The 27,570-nt window shown below is 42.8% G+C and overlaps 1 protein-coding gene across 6 annotated transcripts in view; it reads left to right on the forward strand.

The window, feature by feature from the left end:
• The window catches only part of TMEM117 (transmembrane protein 117), a 394,958-nt gene that overhangs the window by 39,158 nt on the left and 328,230 nt on the right, over positions 1 to 27,570 (forward strand). For all 6 annotated transcript variants that reach the window (XM_044280372.1, XM_044280370.1, XM_044280371.1 and 3 more), the window contains exon 3: positions 16,651 to 16,783. In XM_044280372.1, the coding sequence (XP_044136307.1) occupies positions 16,651 to 16,783 (133 nt within the window). The remainder of the gene's footprint in view (positions 1 to 16,650; positions 16,784 to 27,570) is intronic.

Genomic DNA, 27,570 nt, shown 5'->3' on the forward strand with positions numbered 1-27,570 from the left:
GTTGTGTGCCCATGGCTGTATTGCGGCCCGCATACGGCAGGTCCGCAACGCAATACACGGGCACCGGCCCATGTGCACTCCGCATCACAGATGCGGACCCATTCACTTGAATGGGTCCGCAATCACAGAGATGCAGAACGAACGCATGGATTGGAACCCCATGGAAGCACTATGGAGTGCTTCCGTGGTATTTCTGGCCGTGCCTCCGCACCCCAATAAAATAGAACTTATTCAATTTTTTTGCGGGGGGCGGACGGTTAACGGACCCATTCAAGTTGAATGGGTCCGGATTCGTCCCGGCCAGGCCACTGCATGGACGTTGCCCGTGCATTGGGGACCGCAACGGATGCACAACGGCCGTGTGCATGAGGCCTAAGGGCTCTTTCATACGAGCGGATGCCGTGCGGGTAATCCGCTGCGTGAAAGAGTGCCAAGCCCCGTCCAGGACAGCAGAGACACGGAGCAGTAACATGATTGATAATGCTCTTTGCCTCTCTCTGACATTTTTACTACAAAATGACAGTGAGATACAGTTGTCACTGTGATTTTGTAGTAAAATTATCACAGAGAGGCAAAGAGCATTATCAATCATGTTACTGCTCCGTGTCTCTGCTGTCCTGGACGGGGCTTGGCACTCTTTCACGCAGCGGATTACCCGCACGGCATCCGCTCGTATGAAAGAGCCCTTATGCCCCTTGCAGACTAGCGTTCCTCCCGCAGCAAGTCCACATCGCAGCACCCGGCCCAACCTCCCAGCGCTGCCGGAGGTCACATAGCATTATATTGATTGATCTAACCCTTAAAGTTCTGGAATGTATTGGATAACTGGCATAATGCTGTTAGTGTCATCTAATACATTCCAGGACTATAAGGGTTACATAGCATCATAAATCAATATAATGCTATGTGAATCCCATCAGTGCTGGGAGGTCAGGCCGGGTGCTGCGATGCGGACTCGCTGCGGGAGGAACGCTTGTCTGCAAGGGGCCTTAGCACAGGGGGGCCCACTGAGGCTTTATCGCCCAAGGGCCCACATGAACCTGGAGCCGGCCCTGCCGGACATAATAATAAGTCAGAACAACTGGACATGTGTTTTCTCTTGAAGACATTTTGCTAGTCATCCAATTGGCTTTCTCAGTTAGAATTTCTTTCTTATTGAGAAAGCCAGTCATTGACTAGCAAAATGTCTTCAAGTAAAAATACATATCCAGTGGCTTTGACTTATTACTATTATTATACCATAACCTGGATGAATGAGAACGAGAACCTTTACAGACACAATACTGGACAGGCACATAAAGTACCTGTAGGGTGTATGTTGAAATCTTTGCTGCACGTTCTTCTTTAAAAGATCCATGGTTTTACTTAGATCATCAAAAATACCATTTGGGGAAATTCTGAGTGAAATTCTTTGACATAATAGGCATGCTGTGGTTTTGAAAATCCTGAATGTGGTCTCCGCTCCCAAAGTCCCAATTAATTGCAGATATAAGGCAATGCCTGTAAATAAGGTTGGAAGCACAAAAGCAGTTTTTGAAGCAGTTTGAGATGAATTGAGAAGTATAATCAATGGAAACAAGTATAAGTCCTTCATGTTTCCCATTCCTTTTGAATCCACTCCTGGTTTTGGCTCCAAAACAGTCACTATAAAAAAATAAAATACGGTAAGTATATTACTGTACATTGTTTAGATCTCATAGACACAGACCTTTACCCATTTTGTCATGCACTGTTTGAGAAGCTCACATTTTTGGGGAACTGTTGATAAAAAAAACCTTATGGTAGAATTGTCTGTCCTCTTTTAATTCATGAAATAGTACTTATTTACTTACTTTACACATTCTGCACAAAACTATATCATCACACCTAACAAGCAATGCCATCCACATATGTAAAAAAAAGTACTGTAATCAAGACTGGACTCTGATTCATGTGGGCCCTTGGACGATAAAGTCTCAATGGGCCTCCTTGTGGCATTTTGCACGACACACATGCAATAAAAAACTGCATTTATAACAGCACACAACAAAAAAATAATATTTAGTCTGCTACTGGGCAAAAAACATTTGTCCTATACTAAATGGAGTGTGCGGATTACAAATCTGAAGTCAGAATTTTCTATGCATAAGTATGTCTAAATGAATTAAGCACTTGGAAAGCATTGAATAATTTTGAATAGAACGAGTTTTACTCCAACAATTGCCTGATCTACATCAAAGTGTGCGTAGTAAACAGTATATGAAAATGTAATGGAATAACAACATTTTAAAAAGACTTGTTTTTCAATTGAAAAGTCTTACTTGAGCAAGGCCCAGTACTGTTGAAGGTGCTTCAGGGATCTGCTTTTGCGTTTGTGAACGGTCATATTTACTCGTTGCAAAAACCAGCAATAGTCCTCCATCATGTTGGGATTCCAGCGGCCTTGATACCTGTTCTCCATTGTAGAAATATCTTTATGGAACCGCTCTCCATGTTCGTCACTTACGTGTCCCAAATTAGGTGGGAAAAAGTAAAGATGGGAATATAAGAAATGCACTTTCAATGACATTTGGCAGCCAAGTTGTTCATATGCTGTTAGCATGTTGTCTACTAATTCAGCATAGTTTGCAGCTCATCTGTTCCCAAGGAAGTTCTGCACTACTAGCACAAATGCATCCCAAGCTGCAAGTTCCAGAGGGTTGAGTTTTGTTCTGAATGTGTCACCATGCATTAGTTTGTTGATTTCGGGGCCAATAAAAATTCTGGCCTTTTATTTTAGCATCAGTTTTCAGTGTGCTAAACTTCTCCTTCAAATACTGGAAACCATTTCCATCATGATCATGTGCAATTACAAAAAATTTTATTAAACCAAGTTTAATTTCGTAGTAGTGGAGCTCCGCAGACAAAATTAGCTGGTGCCAGCGAGGACTTTGTAGTCGTAATTATAGAAGAGAAGATTGTGGCACACAGAAATATCTTTAGCAATTATGTATCAATTATTGATTAAGCATCATAATTTTCGACTCATGATCCAGATACTTCATGCATTATCATAGCCACTTTTAGTAAACATATCGATCGGACGTTTTGATCCATCCTAGTTGGACCTTCTTCAGCGGTCTAGTTATCTGGCATCTGTGGCTGGAGGTATGGCGCGCTGGATCACAGTGGTGGAAGAAAAAATTGGAGTGGACCGACCAGTGATTTGTGTTTGTACATTGTACTGACCAACTGTGTGCTCGACTCTGAGAGGCCACTGTCTCATTTTGTAATGATTGTTGTCATCACGACTGTTCCATAGGCACAAAAAACACATATGCTTTGTGTACCCTAACTGTAGGCCAAGCAGCAGTGCTACCACTTTCAGGTCAGCACAAATTTTCCATTTATGTTCTGAGTATTTGATCATTTTCAAAATTAACTCCATAGAAACATGGGTTTCTTTCGTTCCAACCGCATGAGCCAATGGAACAGATGGTTTTTCATTACCATTGTGCAACAAGAAAGCTTTCAAACTTGTTTCGCTGAGTCTATTAATAACATCCATTCATCGGGAACATGTGTACCATCTAACTCCATCATAAGACCATTTACATCAGTACAGAAACAGACATCACTTTCCATTGCATAGTATGCAGCTAACTTGGTGTGTGAAGTTGTGGTTCCACGTTGTAGTAAATTCCTTTCCTGTAGTCTAGAAGCTAGCAGTTCTGACTTTTCTTTAGATAATGACAGATCTCTTACCAGATCTCTTACCAGATCATCTAAATCTGATTGGCTCAGCAAGTGTGGCTGACCCTCCAGTTGTTCTGGATCAGTAAATACATTGTGACAATTAACATCTTCTTCATCAGGATCAGAACCGTCTGTTTCAATTGCCGTTCCTGCTGTGGAAGGGGCAGGCACTGGATTCTCTACATTGTGTGGTACTGGTTTAAGAGCAGACTCACAGTCTGGATGCACAATTTGTGACTTGTTTCTCTTTGAATATCCCACGATTTTAGACATGCAAAAGTAACAGTCTGAATGGTGATTTTTCTGCTCACGCCAAACCATAGGCACTGCAAAAGCCATTCCTTTCCTTTTACCATTCAACCACTGCATTAGCCCAGAGTAACATACAGTGCAACAAATATGAGGTGCCCAGCTTTTATTTTGATCTCCAATTTTACAGTCAAAGTAATACTTGTAAGCAAGACGCACTCGCTTTGTCAGATTCTTGCGCTGATCATAAGTAGTATATTTGCCACATATGTAGCAGAAATTGTCTGGATCGATAACACATTTGCATTTATCCATCTTAAGTTTCAAAACTGATAGCATTATAACAGATCACTTTATCAAAATCTGTCCAGCTTGCCTTATATACTTACTGCTGACAACAGCCTGAGTGCGTCCGGACAGGTCTGGACATGTCTATTGGAATATTTCCAATATAGTGCATTAATATTATAACTGAATAGGCTTTGCATGTATAACTCAAAATCTAGACGTGTCAGGCAAATTCAGAGTTTATATTTGGAATCTGCGCGCTCATTTTAGTATAAATCGCATGTTTTTATCTCAGTAGCAAAATCATTGTTGCGCGGTGTAATAGATGTTGACACAACTCCTTGAGTCGTTTTTCTCACCACCTATCAAGAGCCATGAGAATTTTTTTAATGTTCTATAGAATGTATTGGAAAGTAAAATAAAAATATTTTTTTGTGAAATAGAAAAGCAATATCAATTGCGCAGAAGTCTTTTGGGTTTCATTTTTTGCTTTCTTGTACAAATGGCATTGTGACAACCAAAAATAAGACAATTCGGTAGTTTGTCTCTTCTGAGGACAGAGTTCTTAGCATAGACCAGATAATCAAGTAACGAGGGCAAAACTGGAACAATTAAATTGTTAGTTGTATTCTAAAAACTATACACAAAAAATATATACATTAAAACTGACAGATAAAAATATATGCCAGTCAATCAGATTGGTTGGATAGAAATAGGTAAGAGGTGGAAGGGAATAGAATGTCTGTAATTTCAGAATTACCGTGGTAAAGTCCAGTAAAGATAAAGTCTTTGAAAGAATAATCCAAGATGACGGGGTGCCAGTGTCCAGCGGGCGGTCATGATGTTAGATGAAGGACCAGGAACTGAGTGGGTCACTGTGTTTTACCCACTCTGTAGATGGCTATGACACGTACAAGCCCAGCCTTGTGTAATTGGAAGAGGGACAGTTCTTGCCCTGAGAGAGAGAAAATCTGGCAGAATCTTTGCTTTGACAGTTTCTCCGTACCCGTAGGTCAAATAAGGAAATAAAGTTCATATTTATAATTGGGACAATTTTTTGCATCATCTGATATCAAATATGACTGGAAGACAATACAGTGTGCCTGAGAACCATCATATCTCTGAGGGGGAATTTCCGATTTGTTTGCGGATTTCCAAGAAGGTGTGTTAGAATAACCCAAACAACCTCTGAAGAGATGGTTCCGTTCATATTTTCCTTCCCACACAGACTGGGAAGATGCACGTTTTATGAGGTTTTGTCATTGATGGGTGTATCCTGGCATGGGGGGCAGGAAGATTCTTTTGGCACGGATGTGATAAATTTACTCTGATCTCTGAGCTGTGCTAGCAAAGTGAATTACTTCTGGGTTGAAAAAAAGATTTTTAACTCTTGTGATTTTTTTTTTTAAACTGGAAGCATTTGCCATTTCAGAATGACTTTATTCTGTGAGTCGATATGATGACTATAATACCAAATTAATTTTTTATTTGTTTTAAAACTTTTAAGAAAATTAAAACCACTTTTTAAAAAAAGGGACAAGCTGTAGTTTTTGTCATTTTTGCATACACCTTTTTGATTGATTTTTATTCAATTTTTCGTGGGGTATGTGGCCAAAAAACATGTAAAAAACATGAAAACTTTCACTTGTGACGCCATATGATACAGTGATACCAAAATGACACCAAACAGGGCCCATTTGAGTTAATGAGTCTCATCTGGTACTGTATGGGTTCTTTGGGCCAGGTTGTCAGCAATTCTGTCATTCTCATTGTTCTGTTCCCATGTTAGAGCAGAACAACGAAAAACAAAATGCAGCTGTGAACCTTAGACTAAATAAGGCTCATTAGAACCATCCCTCCAAAACAGATTTGGACCAAGACTTAAATCCCTGGGTGACTGTAACAACATATGGGGTTCCCCTCCCTCCCCACCCTTTCCTAATATCACAATATCTTACTTGTTGTGTACTGCAGACTGGGAGAGGGTTGCCGATCTGGAGGCACTTTGCCCCACAGACACACACTGCCCCACTTTATGAGTATGATGCTGATGTGCAGCCAACCTCCTCTGACTGGCTGCTAACACTCTGCTCTGGCACCTATCCTGTCGGGCTTTCCTGTGGCTTCATTACAGATCACAGAGCCGCCAGACTCTTTTGGCTGACGGTCGAGGTGTGAAGTGTAATGGAGCTATGACAGGTGCCAGCAACGAGATCGCTGCACTGTGCACAGCCAGTACAATCTGTAACATACAGACTGTATGTGCTGCTCTCTGAGCAGACTGCACTGATAGTTTGAAGTGCCCCAGGCTGCCGATAGTTCGGGCCGGGCGGCTGCCGGACAGTTTCTGTTACGTGGGGGTCGGGGGGTGCAGCTGCAGCACCGCTATTTACTTTTTTTAATTTTGGAGTGAGGAGATTCAGTGGGTCCCCCCAGGAGCAATGGACCCCGGCACTTGGCCAGGTATGCCGGGTGCTGACGTTGGCCCTGACTGTAGTGTGGGGATATCAAGTTCCCAGCTGGATCCTCTTTCGTCCCTGTTGAAAAAATGCATTTTTCCTACTGCTTGCACTGAGGAGTAGCAGCCATATACGCTGAATAGAGATGAGCGAAGTTTTGGAAAATTCAATTCGGCTGCCTCGATGAATTTTACAAAAAAATTAGCTTTGTTACGAATTACTTTGTCATGAAGTGCAATGACAAGGAGCTGCGATAGCCATCATTGTATTGTACCCCTCAGATGCCGCATTCATACATGATTGCGGCATCTGAGAGTAATAGTACAGTGTAAAATTAACTTTAAAAAAATGTAATCATGCTTACTGCCTCCATTTGCTTGCGACGGGCCGACCGCTGCCATCTTGCTTGAAGATCTTGCGCAAAATCTTGCGTGGCCCGAGATGACGCCATCTTTCTTGCTGGCATGGTGACGTCATATGTCACCACGCAGAGGATTTCAACTGAGATCTTCAATCAAGATGGCGGCAGCCGACCCATCGCGAGCAAATGGAGGAGGTAAGTATGATTATTATTTTTTTGATTTTTTAAAAATTATTACAGGTTAAATCTATTCGCTACAACGAAGCATGAGGAAATTCAGCTTTGCAGCAAATCGAATTTATCCTGAAATTCGGATCGAATTCCACTTCGTTGCATTCAATTCGCTCTTCTCTAACACTGAACATGATGGGAGCGGTAAACGCAAAGAGTGGGTGCTCCAGCATCTAAAATACACTATTCAAAAAAATAAAGGGAACACTTAAACAACACAATGTAACTCCAAGTCAATCACACTTCTGTGAAATTAAACTGTCCACTTAGGAAGCAACACTGAGTGACAATCAATTTCACATGCTGTTGTGCAAATGGGATAGACAACAGGTGGAAATTATAGGCAATTAGCAAGACACCCCCAATAAAGGAGTGGTTCTGCAGGTGGTGACCACAGACCACTTCTCAGTTCCTATGCTTCCTGGCTGATGTTTTGGTCACTTTTGAATGCTGGCGGAGTCTAGAACCCACACAAGTGGCTCAGGTAGTGCAGCTTATCCAGGATGGCACATCAATGCGAGCTGTGGCAAGAAGGTTTGCTGTGTCTGTCAGCATAGTGTCCAGAGCATGGAGGCGCTACCAGGAAACAGGTCAGTACATCAGGAGACGTGGAGGAGGCCGTAGGAGGGCAACAACCCAGCATCAGGACCGCTACCTCAGCCTTTGTGCAAGGAGGAACAGGAGGAGCACTGCCAGAGCCCTGCAAAATGACCTCCAGCTGTCACGACCCTTGGTCGTGACTCCTGTAACCGCATGCAGTTGCCTGCGGTCTTGGTGTTGTTGTCAATCACAGGTGAGGGCTATAGTATGTTGCCTCACCTGTGGTTGCCGCTGGCAACATTGTGTATGTGGCAGCAGAGCAGCCTGAGCGGCGCTAGGTAGCTTGCTGCCGTAGGCATGCGGTTGCACCTGGCAACCTCTCTTTATAGGTGTGCCTTTTATCGGTATGCACGGGGTGTTATATGTGTTGTGTGCACTTCCCCTTTAAGTTGATGTCTTCCCTTCACTGGTGTTGGAAGGGTTAACTTCCTTCCTAGTGTGTGTGTGCACTGGGTGTGTCTCACTGTGGGTGTGGCTACTTGGCCCTATAAAGCCTCAGTGAATAGCAGTAGTCAGTGGGGGTTCTTCAGCCATGCTTTCTGGAGACGACATCCTGGTTATTTACCATCTGCCAGTGAGGGTCACCCTGGTGGTCATAAACGTTATGTCTGGTGTTAGTTTATGGTTTATCTGCTATTGCAGCATATGGTTTACTGGGTTCCCGTGTGATGTCTGTCGTGTGCTGTGTCCTTTGTGTTGGTTGTGGATAGCAGCACTTGCACGTGGGTTCCAGGTTGTGTGTCTGTGGCAGGTAAGTGTGGTACTAGTCTCACTTACCTGTCATTGCCATATGTCTGTTTATGTTCCCCTTTCTATGTTGCTTGGCCAGTGAGACTCCTGTTCCTCCGTGTCTAGGAGGAACGGGTCGTCTTACCCTGCTCCTAGTCCAGGGCCACCCTGAGGGTGAGCAGGAATATCAGGTTCCGGAGTATGAGCCCTCCTACCTTCAGGGTTTGCTCGTACGGATAGGAGACAGGGTCAGAAATAGGGATGTGTAGGAGGTGACCTTCTCCCTTATTCCTGTCTTGGCCATGCTCTGATCACCTATCTGCTGATACCGCACGGCTGGGGGTTTTCCCCATCCGCAGCCGTGACACCAGCAGGCCACAAATGTGCATGTGTCTGCTCAAACAGTCAGAAACAGACTCCATGAGGGTGATATGGGGCCCAACGTCCACAGGTGGGGGTTGTGCTTACAGCCCAACATCGTCCAGGATGTTTGGCATTTGCCAGAGAACACCAAGATTGGCAAATTCGCCACTGGCGTCCTGTGCTCTTCACAGATGAAAGCAGGTTCACACTGAGCACATGACAGACGTGACAGAGTCTGGAGACGCTGTGGAGAACGTTCTGCTGCCTGCAACACCCTCCAGCATGACCGGTTTGGCATTGGGTCAGTAATGGTGTGGGGTGACATTTCTTTGGAGGGCCGCACAGCCCTCCATGTGCTCGCCATAGGTAGCCTGATTGCCATTAGGTACCGAGATGAGATCCTCAGACCCCTTGTGAGACCATATTCTGGTGCGGTTGGCCCTGGGTTCCTCCTAATGCAAGACAATGCTAGACCTCATGTGGCTGGAGTGTGTCAGCAGTTCCTGCAAGACGAAGGCATTGATGCTATGGACTGGCCCACCCGTTCCCCAGACCTGAATCCAATTGAGCACATCTGGGACATCATGTCTCGCTCTATCCATCAACGTCACGTTGCACCACAGACTGTCCAGGAGTTGGCAGATGCTTTAGTCCTGGTCTGGGAGGAGATCCCTCAGGTGACTGTCCGCCACCTCATCAGGAGCATGCACAGGCGTTGTAGGGAGGTCATACAGGCACTTGGAGGCCACACACACTACTGAGCCTCATTTTGACTTGTTTTAAGGACATTACATCAAAGTTGGATCAGCCTGTAGTGTGTTTTTCCACTTTAATTTGGAGTGTGACTCCAAATCCAGACCTCCAAGGGTTGAAAAATTTAATTTCCATTTTTTTTTATTTTTGTGTGATTTTGTTGTCAGCACATTCAACTATGTAAAGAACAAAGTATTTCAGAAGAATATTTAATTAATGCAGATCTAGGATGTGTTCTTTTTGTGTTCCCTTTATTTTTTGGAGCAGTGTATAAATAATGCTTGACTTTTACTGAAGCATGGTTAAAACAACAATAAGTTGATAAAAACTTCTTGCTTAAACTGGTAGTGCCACTAAGGCTACTTTCACATTAGCGTTTTTTGCGGATCCGTCATGCATCTGCAAAAACGCTTCCATTACCATAATACAAACGCATGCATCCGTCATGAACGGATACGGTTGTATTATGTCTTCTATAGCCATGACTGATCCGTCATGAATACCATTGAAAGTCAATGGGGGAAGGATCCGTTTTCTATTGTTTTAGAGAAAACTGATCCGTTTTGCTTCGCACCACATAGTGGACAGAAAAACATTGCTTGCAGCGTTATTCTGTCCCCGATGGGAGCGCAACCAAACGGAACGCAATGCATTTTGGTTTAGTTCAGTTAAGTTTAGTCGCCATTGACAATGAATGGGGACAAAACTGAAGCGTTTTCTTCCGCTATTGAAATCCTATGATGGATCTCAATAGCGGAATTGGAAACGCTAATGTGAATGTAGCCTAATATAAATGCACAACCAAGCACAGGAACAGAATACTGAAATTGCCATATCTGACGTATATGCAGTGGTGTATCTTGGTTTTGTGCTGCTCTAGGCGAGACTAAACTCGAGCACCCCCTAATATAAATTTGACCCACCCCTTCCTGTCAAGGCCAAACCCCTTTCTCTCTAAACCCAACCCCTTCCTATGTGCCATCCACAGATCCCCCTCCCCTAACCAGTGCCATCCACAGATCCCCCTCCCCTAAACAGTGCCATTCACAGATCCCCCTCCCCTAAACGGTTCCATCCACAGATCCCCCTCCCCTAAACAGTGCCATCCACAGATTCCCCCTCCCCTAAACAGTGCCATCCACAGATCCCCCTCCCCTAAATAGTGCCATCCACAGATCCCCCTCCCCTAAATAGCGCCATCAAAAGATCCCCCTCCCCTAAATAGTGCCATCAACAGATCCCCCTCCCCTAAATAGTGCCATCAACAGATCCCCCTCCCCTAAATAGTGCCATCCACAGATCTCCCCCTAAACAGTGCCATCCACAGATCCCCCTCCCCTAAACAGTGACATCCACATATCCTCCTCCCCTAAACAGTGCTATCCACAGATCCCCCTACCCGACGCTTACAGGAGTACATTTATAAACTAATCAGTAACTTTAACTTTAATCATTGCTGATCTCTTTACTGGATACCTTACTCTGTCTTAGCTCCGGTAACAGCAGGCAGTGCGGGCGGCGCTCACTCAATGACGTCACGCGCCAGCGCCGCCTAGTAGGAGGAGCAGGCGCATGACGTCAGTGAGTGAGCGCCGCCCGCCCGCACTGCCTGCTGTTACCGGCGCTAAGACAGAGTAAGGTATCCAGTAAAGAGATCAGCAATGATTAAAGTTAAAGTTACTGATTAGTTTATAAATGTACTCCTGTGACCGGCGTGGCCCTGTATATTCTAACCCCCAGGCAAGCATCCCTGTCACCATGGGAACGCCTGGGGGTTAGAATATACCATCGGATTTAATTTTTCACGATCTCACTGAGATCGTTAAAACTCAGATCCTATGGTATATTCTAACGCCCAGGCAAGCGTCCCTGTCACCATGGGAACGCCTGGGGGTTAGAATATACCATCAGATCGTCTGAGTATACCGGAATATAAGACGGATGGGACAAGCTTGTTTGCCTCGTGATAGATACGCCACTGTGTATATGTCCGACACTGCTGGCGTCTGAAGGATCCCATTCATTATAATGGAGTCCATTGGGTTTTTGGCATGGAATACCAGCTTGATGCTGGACAAAATATCTCTGCAAGCAGTGGTATTTATATCTGTAATAGTAGCTTTTGCTGTAACCTTCACTACAGATATGAACGTAGCCTTGATTGTTTCAGATTAGTGGTACCTTGGAACCAAACCCAAATTCGATAAAGGTTTTTTTTACAATAGAAATTCATTTCTGAAGTTATTACCTAAGTCTCGAGAGACTTTGTGAAGTAATAACTTCGGCTCATAGAAGCCAATACATTCCAATACTGTATGGAGTGCTCGTTCCGTACAGTATTATAATAAAGTTTTATGTGAATCGACTTTGGATGTTTCATCCGAAGTTGGTTCACTGATCCCAAATTATAAAGTTCCAAGTAAAGTCATACTCTAGTACTTGAGCAAAGTGTCACTTTCGGGTGTGGGAGGGAAACAACACATCAAACATAGGAGGGAAAGGGGTGAGGGAATAAGACCTGGAAAGGAGATGGACACCTCCTAGTAAAACCCTAATTAAAGTCATCACTAACTACCAGTATGAACAGATCCCAGAGGTAGGTGAGTTCATACACAGGAATACCTAGTGTCCTAACTCACCCTATAGGACCCTAGTACTAATATCAAGACTGAGACAACCTGTTCCTCCAAATGGAAGGATGAACAGGAGTCTCCCTCAGGCCTTAATACAAATGACGGAAATACAACACACAAAATAACCCAAACAAAAAACAAAAGGAAAGAAAACGCTACGGCAGCACCAGGAACTCACCCGAGATCCACACACCAGCAATCCACAACTCAAACAGAAGCTATAAACCGCATAGCATAGTGGGAGAAACAACAATAAATAGAGAAAGTTAATTGACCATAATAGCCACACCTTGGGAAAGAAATTGTGGCAAGCACCAGAAACAACAAAGACATAATTTGCTCCAAACAGAAAACATGTCAGATCAAACCAAGTGTTGCCAGTCTTACTGATCTCCTGCCACCTGACCTCCAGGCGCCCGGGACTGACCTTATCCGGAAAAGACCCACATCCTCTCCTCTGGTTCATAACCCTTCCAGTGAACAAGATACTGAAGAGATCTACGGAGTCAATAATCTTGGTGATCTGGAATTCCAAACTGCCATCCACCATGACTGGAGCAGGTGGAAAGGGGGACGACTCCAAAGGTTCAACATATTTCTTCAACAAAGATTTGTGAAACACATTATGAATTTTCAGAGCCTGAGGAAGTTCAAGACGAAAAGCTACAGGATTAATAATGGCAGTGATCTTATATGGACCAATAAACCTTGGACCCAACTTCCAAGAAGGAACCTTCAACTTAATATTTCTTGTTGACAGCCACACAAAATCACCCACACTTAGGTCCGGACCATTCATACGTTTCCTGTCAGCCACACGTTTTATACTTGTCGCCCATATTCATCAAGTTATTTTGAATTTTCCGCCATATAGAAGACAATGATGATGAAAAATTTTCTTCCTCGGGGATACCAGAAGTATCCGAACCAGAGAATGTACCAAATTGTGGGTGAAAGCCATATGCCCCAAAAAATGGCGACTTACCAGTGGACTCCTGTCTACGATTGTTTATGGCAAACTCTGGACCACCTGGTTCTCAGAGACAAAACTTCACACGAGCGAGTTTTCAGTGCATCAGTGAATCAGTTCTGCGTCTATATTCTGCATTTTTCACGCAGCCCTGGCCCCATAGAAGTGAATGGGACTTCAGTGAAAAACGCATTGCAGCCAGAAGCAAGTGCGGATGCACTGCATTTTTCACTGATGGTTGCTAGGAGATGTTGTTTGTAAACCTTCGGTTTTTTATCACACGAGTGAAAAATGCATCAAAACGCATTGCACCCACGCGGAAAAAAAAACTGAACAACTGAACTCACTGGAGATTTGGAAGGTCTTATGTGTCCTTTAGCTAAACTCTCCGTAATATGCTCTGTCATGGCCGTCCTTTCTGGTCCAGAAAGGTAATAAAACCTAGATTTAGGCAACTTAGCTCCGGGAATAAGGTTGATAGGACAATCATATTCCCGATGTGGAGGTAAATCCTGGCATCCACTTTTAGAAAATACTTTGGCAAAATCAGATATAAAAGAGGGTAATGTTTTAGTGGTTATAGCACAAAAGTATGTATTCAGACAATTGTCAATGCAATAATCACCCCAATCCAGAATCTGTCTAGCTTGCCAATCGATGGTTGTATTTGCTTGCTTAACCACGGTAAACCCAGAACAAACGGAGCAGGGAGACCCTCCAACACAAAACACGAGATGAATTCTTGATGAAAGTCACCCACTCTTAGACCTTTTGCACACGACCTTATGTGTTTTGAGGTCCGCGTGTATTCCGTATTTTGCGGAACGGAACAGCTGGCCCCTAATAGAACAGTACTATCCTTGTCCGTAATGCATACAATAATAGGTCATGTTTTATTTATTTGCGGAACGGAAATATGGAAATGGAATGCACGTGGAGTACCTTCCATTTTTTTGTGTGGACCCATTGAAATTAATGGTTCCGTATACGGTCCGCAAAAAAACCGAAATGAAATAGAATGAAAATACGTTTGTGTGCAAGAGGCCTTAATCGGATGTCATGCACCATCTGAGATAAACACTTCTGAGTTAGAGGTGCAGAATCAATAGCAAAAATGTAAATGTTGTTCTCTAATGCACTTGGAGACAACCCGTGCATACGGACGAACTGAGCATCAGTCAGGTTCACCCCTGCCCCACTGTCGATAAACACCTCAATCCCCATAGTCTTGAACTCTAGCGCCACCTTGGCAGTCAGGAGAAATCGGATACTACTAGTAAAAGACAAATGCACATTCTCTGACTCTTCTCTCACCCATCTAAGAGTCAGATGTTTCTAAGAGTCAGAGTTTTTTCTTTTTGATGCTGAATGCATGGACATACATCAATAAAATATCCCTTTTGTCCGCAGAAAAAACAGACTCCCTTCCTATGAGTAATACGCTTAAAAGCAGATCCAGGAGTAGCTCCCCCTAATTGCATGGGCTCGTCCCCAGACATAAACCCAAAGTATCAGAGGAAGACGATACGTTATGTGATAGTACGCCCTGAGAGTGGGGACCCCTAGATCTCTCTCTCAGGCATCTATCAATGCGTACTGCAAGAGATGGCTTCCACAGACTCAGGATTCTAATGAAAGGCCAAAGAGTCCTTCAGCCTCTCTGATAATCCCTGACAAAACTGACTACGGAGAGCCGGATCGTTCCACTCAGTATCCGTAGCCCATCTCAGCAGAACGCTCTCCCTGACAAATGGCACGAAGCTCAGTCTCAGCCAGGGAGGTCCCATCTGGGTCATCATAGATGAGACCCAGAGCTTTGAAAAATTAATCCACCAGCCGGAGAGACTGTGATCCGGTCGGCAGAGAAAAAGCCCATGACTGAGCGTCCCCTTTTAAGCAACAAAATAACCACACCAACTCTCTGAATCTTATCCCCAGATACAAATACAATTTGAATGCCTTCCTAAACTAAATGAAATGATCACTTCACCCAGAGAATCTGTCCGGAAGGGCAACTTTAGACAGGCCTGGTAACCACCACCACCATAGGACCAGCAGCCTGTGGTCTCTGGATCTGCGAAAAGGTCATGCGGAGGTCATCTACCTCCAAAGACGGCCCCTGCAGCTGTCCGGCCAGTGCAGTATAGGATCCATTGTTGTATTGAAGCAAACAAAAAAAAATGACGGTTTTGGCAGTTTATAATTTCACGTTCTGGTGTGAAAGGGAAACACCACACCAAACATAGTAGGGAAAGGGGTGAGGGAATAAGACCTGGAAAAGGAGATGGACACCTCCCTAGTAAAACCCTAATCAAAGTACTGACTAACTACCAGTATGAACAGACCCCAGAGGTAGGTGAGTTCATACACAGGAATACCTTATGTCCTAACTTGCCCTATAGGACCCTGGTACTAATGTCAGGACTGAGACAACCTGTTCCTCCAAAAGTAAGGATTAACAGGAGTCTCCTTCAGGCCTTAATACAAATGACAGGGAAATCTAACACACAAAATAACCCAAACAAAATACAAAAGGGAAAGAAAACACTTAACTTCAAGTGGCTATGGCAGCACCAGGAACTCAGCCGAGATCCACAACACAAACTAAAGCTATAAACTGCATAGCATAGTTGGAGAAACAACAATAAATCCCTCAGGCCTTAATACAAATGACAGGGAAAGGTCTCATGCATCCGAGCCGCAGTTTTGGTGGCTCTGATGTGGACCCATTCACTTCAATGGGGCCGCAAAAGATGCGGATGGGGCCGCAAAAAAATATAACCTATCCTATTCTTGTCCGCGTTTTGCGGACAAGAATAGGCAGTTGTATTAAAGGCGGTCGTGTGCATGTAGCCTAATGTAACACACAAAATAACCCAAACAAAATACAAACGGGAAAGAAAACACTAAACTTCAAGTGGCAGCACCAGGAACTCGCCCGAGATCCACACGCCAGTAATCCACAACTCAAACAGAAGCTATAAACCACATAACATAGTGGGAGAAACAACAATAAATAGAGAGAGTTAGATGACCATAATAGCCACACCTGGGGAAAAAGGTGTAGCAAGCACCAGAAACAACACAGTCGTCATTTTATTTGAAATGGAAAACATGTCAGATCAAACCACGTGTTACCAGTCTCACCGAACTCCTGTCACCTGTCGTGGGAATGTCCGTGACACAAAGTCCATTGATTTCCACAGTGTCTGAACTATACTGCACATTGGTAAACTGACTCATGTTTTTTTTATGTAGGAGAACAATCTACTAAATTATTGATTATTGTTTTTGCTGCAGGTCAGTTTCTCCGTCTGAAAGTGTTTAGAGATGATCATGGCTCCTGGATGACCATGTTTTTCAGCACCATACTTTTTCTCTTCATCTTTTCCCATATCTACAACATTTTTCTTCTTATAGCTGGCAACATGAGGTAAGAAGTAAAATTTTTCTTATTTTTAGATGTCCTAAAATTCAGTACAGGGGAACAGTAAATATATATGTATAAATATAGTATGCACAGTATCTTTATAGCAAATTACTGCAAAAAATGCAAAAAAGAAAAAAACAAAAAACAACAATTAACAATGTTCTCTAAATGCCAGGCACTTGTACAGTGTTTCACATTGTCTTAAGTGGATTTGCTGTATGTTGGGTGCCAGATTAACAGATTCATATCACCCTACTCCCTTTCCCAGGCAAACAGCTGACTTTTCTAGTCAGATAGTTTCCTTCCATTTTATACTGTTTTTACAAAACAATTAAAATGACCACAAAGATTAAACACTAATATTTTTTTAGACTGATGTTGGATACCACTGACTTCAATAAAATTCTAGCTAGTAATTTTGGGCTATTTCTATGGATTTTACTGTAGCTGCTCTGGTAATCACTGACTGTGACAATACTCTAACTGGTCAACAACATGCAGGCTTAGCAAAGACAGGTGCACTCTGCGGTCTTACTAAACCCTCAAACTGATGTTAAAATTAGACAACATATCCAACTGTGGAGGACATGTCTGAGCCCGAGCACTGCGCCAAGGTTTCTCAAGTAGCTTAGGTCCTAACTCGGACCTCATGCTCCTGTAATTCGCCCACTGGCCCCTGGTATTGCCCATACGGCTCAGGTAGGTGAGTGTTAGGACCCGAGCTACTTGAGAAACCTTGGCACGATGCTTGGGCTCAGGCATGTCCTCCACAGTAGGATATGTTTGCTAATCTCTCAATTTTAACATCAGTTTGAGGGTGTAGTAAGACCGCAGAGTGCACCTGTCTTTGCTATTATTATATTGTTATATTAGTTATCAGATCCACATAATTGCTATCTTGTGAAGGATGTTTATTGTGGTACTTGTGGTCCACTGCGGGCATCCTTCACTGTATGCATTTCTGCTGGGGATCGCCATTAGCAATGGGCCACAAGTGCAGGATTTGCTCCCCTGTATATACAGACGTGGACAAAATTGTTGGTACCCTTTGGTCAATGAAAGAAAAAGTCACAATGGTCACAGAAATAACTTTAATCTGACAAAAGTAATAATAAATTAAAATTCTATAAATGTTAACCAATGAAAGTCAGACATTGTTTTTCAACCATGCTTCAACAGAATTATGTAAAAAAATAAACTCATGAAACAGGCATGGACAAAAATGATGGTACCCCTAGAAAACACAGAACATAATGTGACCAAAGGGACATGTTAATTCAAGGTGTGTCCACTAATTAGCATCACAGGTGTCTACAACCTTGTAATCAGCCATTGGGCCTATATATATGGCTCCAGGTAATCACTGTGTTGTTTGGTGATATGGTGTGTACCACACTCGACATGGACCAGAGGAAGCAAAGGAAAGAGCTGTCTCAAGAGATCAGAAAGAAAATTATAGACAAGCATGTTAAAGGTAAAGGCTATAAGACCATCTCCAAGCAACTAGATGTTCCTGTGAGTACAGTTGCACATATTATTCATAAGTTTAAGATCCATGGGACTGTAGCCAACCTCCCTGGACGTGGCCGCAGGAGGAAAATTGATGACAAATCTAAGAGACGGATAATCCGAATGGTAACAAAAGAGCCTAGAAAGACTTCTAAAGAGATTCAAGGTGAACTTCATGCTCAAGGAACATCAGTGTCAGATCGCACCATCCGTCGTTGTTTGAGCCAAAGTGGACTACATGGGAGACGACCAAGGAGGACACCATTGTTGAAAACGAATCATAAAAAAGCAAGACTGGAATATGCCAAACTACATGTTGACAAGCCACAAAGCTTCTGGGAGAATGTCCTGTGGACAGATGAGACAAAAATCGAAGTTTTTGCCAAGGCACATCAGCTGTATGTTCACAGACGAAAAAATGAAGCATATCAAGAAAAGAACACTGTCCCTACTGTGAAACATGGAGGAGGCTCTGTTATGTTCTGGGGCTGCTTTGCTGCGTCTGGCACAGGGTGTCTTGAATCTGTGCAGGGTACAATGAAATCTCAAGACTATCAAGGAATTCTAGAGAGAAATGTACTAGCCAGTGTCAGAAAGCTTGGTCTCAGTCGCAGGTCATGGGTCTTGCAACAGGACAATGACCCAAAACACACCGCTAAAAACACCCAAGAATGGCTAAGAGGAAAAAATTGGACTATTCTAAAGTGGCCTTCTATGAGCCCTGACCTCAATCCTATTGAGCATCTTTGGAAGGAGCTGAAACATGCAGTCTGGAAAAGGCACCCTTCAAACCGGACACAACTGGAGCAGTTTGCTCATGAGGAGTGGGCCAAAATACCTGCTGAGAGGTGCAGATGTCTCATTGACAGTTACAGGAAGCGTTTGATTGCAGTGATTGCCTCAAAAGGTTGCGCAACAAAATATTAAGTTAGGGGTACCATCATTTTTGTCCATGCCTGTTTCATGAGTTTATTTTTTTACATAATTCTGTTGAAGCATGGTTGAAAAACAATGTCTGACTTTCATTGGTTAACATTTATAGAATTTTAATTTATTATTACTTTTGTCAGATTAAAGTTATTTCTGTGACCATTGTGACTTTTTCTTTCATTGACCAAAGGGTACCAACAATTTTGTCCACGTCTGTATATGCACAACTGCATATGAGTTCAGCACTTCCTGCCTGTTTAACACCACACCATTTTTTTCAGTTTGTTAATTATTTTTGGGAGTTACATTTTGGCTATTTCTATGGCTTTTAGTATAGTTGTTCTGGCTAGACAGGCTATAGCAGTAATGTCACTTGTCAACGACATGGGACACTCGCCTGTTATTGACTATATGAATCTTGTATGAATGGATGAATACATCCGGTGTTTGGGGAGGGGAGCATGTCGGGTGACGCTAGGGAGGCTCGTCTTCGTCACTGTCTGCCATTGGCTGCTCCCTCCTGACACCGGATGTTTTAATCCGTGTATAGGGAAAAGCAGCAGCGGTGGTGTGGGGACCAGGAGCAGCACAGGGAGCGGGGTAACTATATTCCCGCTGAGGGGACGGCACATGGAGGGGAGCGGTTTATGATATTAGATAACCCCTTTAATTTTGATGGCACTCTTACTGGTCACTTCCTGCCGGGTTCTCAGGTAGTCACTGACTGTGAAGGCAGTCTGGCTGCACTCTGGCTATCATGATAGGATAACTTTGGGTCCCACTGGCTACAGAGCAACTCAACACAATTATGGAAGCATGATGAGAGAAATTGTGGAAATCCTGTGTATCAGCTCTGTTATAACATCAGTTTATTTATTTAATCTAGACTGGCCATTATAATACCTCGAGAACATAATATAACAGCAGAATAACTGTGTGCAGTGTAGTGTCCAATAATAGCAGTGTGGGCTATTTATTCTCTACATGTAAAAAAAATAGAAAAAATTGAAAGATTATTTTGTTCCACTGTTTACATTTCTGGAGTCTCTATTTTATAATTGTATTCTATATACTGTATATATTAAGCATCCAAGGGGTGAGGTTATTGATGGAAAGTATGTGTCACTGAGGCTGCTGCTCTCAGTGATGTAAATCCCGGAGGTAAATAGCAACCAGTGATGTTAGATCGATGCGTTTGTGGTAGCTGGAATTTGGGTCTGGGATTTAGGAGTGACTGAAGAGTTTGGGTGGGAAGGTCACTTCCATACTCCATCTCGGGTGTTACCACCTCACCCAGCTGGAAGCTAATTTAAAAGACACACTGCCAGAGTGTGTGTGTGTGTGTGTGTGTGTGTGTGTGTTGGTCTGGAGAGGACTTGGGAGCATTCCTCTCCACAGTGTTCCAGAGAAGGAAAGAGACAAGACTCTGCACAAAGGTGACTCCTGTATTTCTGCCTGTTTATAAATGAACCGTTATATGACACATGAGGGCTGAAGAGAAGTGCTTTATGTGACTGAACTTTAATAGGCTGAAGCCAAGCCATCCTATTGGAGCAATAAAACCCTTATGTTGCTGCTGACTGCCTACCATTTGTAAAGCTAACTCCAACAATATATATATACAGGTCCTTCTAAAAAAATTAGCATATTGTGATAAAGTTCATTATTTTCTGTAATGTACTGATAAACATTAGACTTTCATATATTTTAGATTCATTACACACCAACTGAAGTAGTTCAAGCCTTTTATTGTTTTAATATTGATGATTTTGGCATACAGCTCATGAAAACCCAAATTTTCTATCTAAAAAAATTAGCATATTTCATCCGACCAATAAAAGAAAAGTGTTTTTAATACAAAAAAAGTCAACCTTCAAATAATTATGTTCAGTTATGCACTCAATACTTGGTCAGGAATCCTTTTGCAGAAATGACTGCTTCAATGCGGCGTGGCATGGAGGCAATCAGCCTGTGGCACTGCTGAGGTGTTATGGAGGTCCAGGATGCTTCGATAGTGGCCTTAAGCTCATCCAGAGTGTTGGGTCTTGTGTCTCTCAACTTTCTCTTCCCAATATCCCACAGATTCTCTATGGGGTTCAGGTCAGGAGAGTTGGCAGGCCAATTGAGCACAGTAATACCATGGTCAGTAAACCATTTACCAGTGGTTTTGGCACTGTGAGCAGGTGCCAGGTCGTGCTGAAAAATGAAATCTTCATCTCCATAAAGCTTTTCAGCAGATGGAAGCATGAAGTGCTCCAAAATCTCCTGATAGCTAGCTGCATTGACCCTGCCCTTGATAAAACACAGTGGACCAACACCAGCAGCTGACATGGCACCCCAGACCATCACTGACTGTGGGTACTTGACACTGGACTTCAGGCATTTTGGCATTTCCCTCTCCCCAGTCTTCCTCCAGACTCTGGCACCTTGATTTCCGAATGACATGCAAAATTTGCTTTCATCCAAAAAAGTACTTTGGACCACTGAGCAACAGTCCAGTGCTGCTTCTCTGTAGCCCAGGTCAGGCGCTTCTGCCGCAGTTTCTGGTTCAAAAGTGGCTTGACCTGGGGAATGCGGCACCTGTAGCCCATTTCCTGCACACGCCTGTATACAGTGGCTCTGGATGCTTCTACTCCAGACTCAGTCCACTGCTTCCGCTGGTCCCCCAAGGGCTGGAATCGGTCCTTCTCCACAATCTTCCTCAGGGTCCGGTCACCTCTTCTCGTTGTGCAGCGTTTTCTGCCACACTTTTTCCTTCCCACAGACTTCCCACTGAGGTGCCTTGATACAGCACTCTGGGAACAGCCTATTCGTTCAGAAATTTCTTTCTGTGTCTTACCCTCTTGCTTGAGGGTGTCAATGATGGCCTTCTGGACAGCAGTCAGGTCGGCAGTCTTACCCATGATTGCGGTTTTGAGTAATGAACCAGGCTGGGAGTTTTAAAAAGCCTCAGGAATCTTTTGCAGGTGTTTAGAGTTAATTAGTTGATTCAGATGATTAGGTTAATAGCTCGTTTAGAGAACCTTTTCATGATATGCTAATTATTTTAGATAGGAATTTTGGGTTTGCATGAGCTGTATGCCAAAATCATCAATATTAAAACAATAAAAAGCTTGAACTACTTCAGTTGGTGTGTAATGAATCTAAAATATATGAAAGTCTAATGTTTATCAGTACATTACAGAAAATAATGAACTTTATCACAATATGCTAATTTTTTTTAGAAGGACCTGTATATATTAGTAATTGTTATAAAATAAATCACTTTTTATTCTTATAAACTGTACTGTATGCGATTTGTAAGAAACTAGAGATAAGCAAATTTCTTGAAATTCGTTTCATGTCCAAGCTGTCAAATTTTTAAAAAAATTTGATGTGGTAGAATCAATTCTAATAATATCAAAAATACTCTAATTGGCCTGAAAATTGGTATTTTACAATCTGAAGTCTTTTTTTTTTTACATCTTGTCGTTCTCTCTATTTAAAAATTTTTAACAAACTTTTGCTGTTTCTTTCCTTGCTTCCACCCGATTTTTAAACTCTTGAATGAAATGACAGCAATAGCAATTTATGTTAGATTGATACTGACATATATAGCTTTTGCGATAAGCATGGTTGATGGTGTTAACAAACAACAAGTTTAAAAACACACTGCACTGTTGCATTTGTTATGTTTTTCATATTATAAACCTTCCAAAAATAGTCCCTTATTGGGGGCAGATGGAGTTTAAACACGCACAGTTTTATTGGAAAAAAAATAGTGGCTTGTTGGAAACAAGCTTCCAAATATTATGCCTTAATGGCACAGATGCCTATCCCTGTTTATACTCGCACATGTTAATTTCATAAGAAACAGTGGCTTGTTCTGCCTAAGCATCCAAAATGGAAGCAGAATACTGGCCCATTGCTGGGGTGCGGCAAATGAGCCTGATTGCTGGAGAATAAATCAGTTGTGCGCCCCTTCCAGAGATTGGAGCCCTGGGCCAATGATGAGGCACATCAGAGGTTCAGAGCATCAGTTCACTCAGCTGACAGCCCCACCCTGGCATGCAGTGACATCGGCATGAAGCTGTTGCCTGTGCTCTAAGGCAGGTTCCTGTATGTGCAGGCACTGGTGTGAATTTCTTGTCCTCTGGCTCCCTCTGCTGTTCCCTTGTGGTATTGCTGAAGACTCCTCTAGCTTGTGAATTTATGGATTGGTTTTGACTACGCTTTGTCTTCTGGTGATTTTAGTATTGTATTGATCTCCTGGTTCTTGACTTTTTGGGGTGTTGAGTTTCTCATTTGCTTTTGGCGTTTTTTTTTTGTACTTGTCCATATGGTTTCTGGCCCTTTTCCATATGACTACTCTGCCTGTTTGTGTTTTGTTGCCTGTTTGTGTGTTGTCCATGCATGTATTTCAGCGTAAGGACTGCTATCCAGTTGTGGGGTCACTGCCTAGGATGACCCTGTAAGTAGGTAGGGATAGTGGATCTGGGAAGTTAAGAGCTGCCCTACCCCTCTTTGTGTGTGGAGGTAGTCGCCTTCCTTATCCATGTTTATACACACACAGAAGTGTTGTCAGAACAAAGATTGACTTGTCACGAAATTGAAAAAGCTTGGCAAAATTATCCCTTTTTTTTTTTGGTAGCAGCAGTACAATGTGGATGTGGAAGGGTAGGGTGTGTAGGAATAATAGGCAGAAATAGTAGCTCCAGCAATACCAGCACAGCATAGAACAGACAAAGCACAGCTGTGTTGGGCAGTAGAGCTAATGGAAGTGGCAGTAGGGTGATTAGCAGCGGGAAATAACAGCTGTGTAAATGACTGCAGCAGTCACATGGTACACAACATGATGGTAGGCAGGCAGACAGCGGCAGTGGCGGGATGGGACTAGATAAATAGCTTCCATCAGCAATGACATATCTATTCATTGGCCTCTGCTGGAGATCTATAAAAATCCTCACTGATACATGCCTGATGTTTTGTACACTGGCAGAGGGCAGGTTTTTCAGTTTGTGTGTGCGGACACCACTGAAAACCCTCTCTGAGATGACAGTGGAGGCTGGACAAGACAGGACAGAGAGCAAACTGGGCTAGTTCCAGTCACTGTTACAGTTTGCCTGCCCAGAAGTCCATGGCATTAGGGGAACACGGTATGTGCTAGGGAAAGACCACAGTCTGAGTCACACCACACAAAAACAAAAGTTTTAGATTTTAGAAAAACTGACTTTTCTAAAATTAGATTAGTGGTATACGAGTCCCTATCAGACTGGAACAGTTTCATTGGAGTCCAGGAGAAATGGGACTGCTTAAAAGTGGCACTATTGAAGGCAACAGAAAATTGCATTAGGCTTGTCAGTAAAAGCAAAAAAAGGAAGAGACCACTGTGGTACTCAGCAGAAGTGGCCAAAATCATTAAAAACAAAAAGATAGCATTTAGGAATTATAAAAAAAAAAAAAAACGAGGATGACAGACAAATTTATAAGATTAGGCAGAGAGAGGCCAAACAAGTTATAAGAGCTTCTAAAGCACAGGCAGAAGAGAAATTAGCTCAGTCAGGGAAAAAAAAGGCGATAAGGCATTCTTCCGATACATAAATGAAAAAAGGAAACTAAAACAAGGAATTACCAAATTAAAAACTAAAGAAGAAAGGTATATGGAAGAAGATAAAGAACTAGCTGACTGCCTCAATGAATACTTCTGTTCAGTTTTTACAAAGGAAAATGAAGGAGAAGGACCTCAGTTAGGAAAGAAGACTAATGAATCTTTTGATGCATGTGTCTTTACAGAGGAAGAGGTTCTAAGTCAACTGTCTAAAATTAATACAAATAAGTCACAGGGGCCTGATGGGATACACCCAAAGCTATTAAAAGAGCTCAGCGGTGAACTAGCAAAACCATTAACAGATTTATTTAACCAATCACTGGCAACAGGAGTCGTCCCAGAAGATTGGAAATTAGCAAATGTTGTGCCTATTCACAAGAAAGGTAGTAGGGAGGAATCGGGCAACTATAGGCCAGTAAGCCTGACATCAATAGTGGGGAAATTAATGGAAACCATACTTGAGAGGATTGTGGACCATTAAAATCCCATGGATTGAAAGATGAAAAACAGCATGGGTTTACTTCAGGGAGATCATGTCAAACTAATCTTATTGATTTTTTTTGATTGGGTGACTAAAATAATAGATGGAGGAGGTGCAGTAGACATAGCTTATCTAGACTTTAGTAAGGCTTTTGATACTGTCCCACATAGAAGGCTTATCAATAAAGTGCAGTCATTGGGCTTGGGCTCCCATATTGTTGAATGGATTAGGCAGTGGCTGAGGGACAGGCAACAGAGGATTGTAGTCAATGGAGTATATTCAGACTAAGGTCTTGTTACCAGTGGGTTACCTCAGGGATCTGTTCTGGGACCCATATTGTTTAATATCTTTATCAGCGAAATTGCAGAAGGCCTCAATGGTAAGGTGTGTCTTTTTGCTGATGACACAAAGATTTGTAACAGGGTTGATGTTCCTGGAGGAATACACCAAATGGAAAAGGACTTAGGAAAACTAGAGGAATGGTCAAAAATCTGGCAACTAAAATTTAATGTTGATAAGTGCAAGATAATGCACCTGGGACGTAAAAACCCAAGAGCAGAATATAAAATCGGTGATACAGTCCTAACCTCAGTATCTGAGGAAAGGGATTTAGGGATCATTATTTCAGAAGACTTAAAGGTAGGCAGACAATGTCACAGAGCAGCAGGAAATGCTAGCAGAATGCTTTGGTGTATAGGGAGAGGCATTACTAGTAGAAAGAGGGAGGTGCTCATGCCGCTCTACAGAGCAGTAGTGAGACCTCATTTGGAGTATTGTGCTCAGTACTGGAGACCATATCTCCAGAAGGATATTGATACTTTGGAGAGAGTTCAGAGAAGAGCTACTAAACTGGTACATGGATTGCAGGATAAAACTTACCAGGAAAGATTAAAGGACCTTAACATGTATAGCTTGAAAGAAAGACAAGACAGAGGGGATATGATAGAAACTTTAATACATAAAGGGAATCAACAATGTAAAAGAGGAAAGAATATTTAAAAGAAGGAAAACTGCTATAAGAGAACATAGTTTTAAATTAGAGGGGCAAAGGTTTAAAAGTAATATCAGGAAGTATTACTTTACTGAGAGAGTAGTGGATGCATCGAATAGCCTTCCTGCAGAAGTGGTAGCTGCAAATACAGTGGAGGAATTTAAGCATGCATGGGATAGGCATAAGGACATCCTTCATATAAGATAGGGCCAGGGGCTATTCATAGTATTCAGTATATTGGGCAGACTAGATGGGCCAAATGGTTCTTATCTGCCGACACTTTCTATGTTTCTATTTAGAAAACGAGACAATTTTAAACAATTTTTTTTTTAAATGGACAACTGTGCAGAAGTACAAATATCATACAGCAGAATTACATTTTGGTAAAGGCGCAAAAGTGCACCACATTTTCATAATGATGGGATAATATGTATGGACACCCGCCTGGCAAAGATTCCAGCAGATGGTATATTGTACATAAGAATTACTTTTTTGAAAGAAATGTAATTTGGTTGAAGGCGCAGAACTGTGCCACTACAGACACCTGGCCAAAAGTCCAATAGATGGTATATGGTAAAAACTGCGATTGATGGCATACAGAAGAATTACATTTTAGAGAAGAATTCGATTTGGAGGAAGGTACGGAACTATGGAAGCCCTCGGTACAGTGGTGAATGCAGCTCTCCCTTGGCTCTGTACTCACCGCTTCCTAGTCTTCCTTGGCCACTTGCTGCACTGTGACTCCGCACAGCATGAGGACATCATCTTTCTGTGACCTCGCTGTGTGCTTCGGGTTTCAGCCCAGCGCGTGGCAGGAAGAATGAGAAGGGCATGGATGTCAGGAACGGTGGCGGCATCTGGAGCAGGAGAATTAAACTAATAGTTTTTTTTTATGCCTGCTCTGAGCCTGGGGGTCTGATTTGAGGTCTGCTTTGGGGGTCATTCTCATCTGGTCTGAGGTTCGCTTGGGGGACCTATTCACATTAGGGCTGTAACCTGAGGACTGATTGGGGGTCTTATGAACATTGGGGGTCTGAGCTGAGGTCTGATTGAGGCTCTGAGGTGAGGTCTGATTAGCATTGGGGGTCTGTTCTGACGGCTGATTTTTTTTTTTTTTCTTATTTTCCTCCTCTAAAATCTAGGTGCGTCTTATGGGCAGATGCTTCTTATAGTTCAAAAAATACAGTAAGTGGTACAGCAGTGAACAGACCCACCAGCAACTTTGCCAGGTGAGAGTTCACTTGCTCACAACCGGATTGCTAAGCACATAGTTGTTTTCTGGCCACACATTT

Source organism: Bufo gargarizans, chromosome 2 (genome assembly GCF_014858855.1).
Source record: "Bufo gargarizans isolate SCDJY-AF-19 chromosome 2, ASM1485885v1, whole genome shotgun sequence".
Lineage (NCBI taxonomy): Eukaryota > Metazoa > Chordata > Amphibia > Anura > Bufonidae > Bufo > Bufo gargarizans.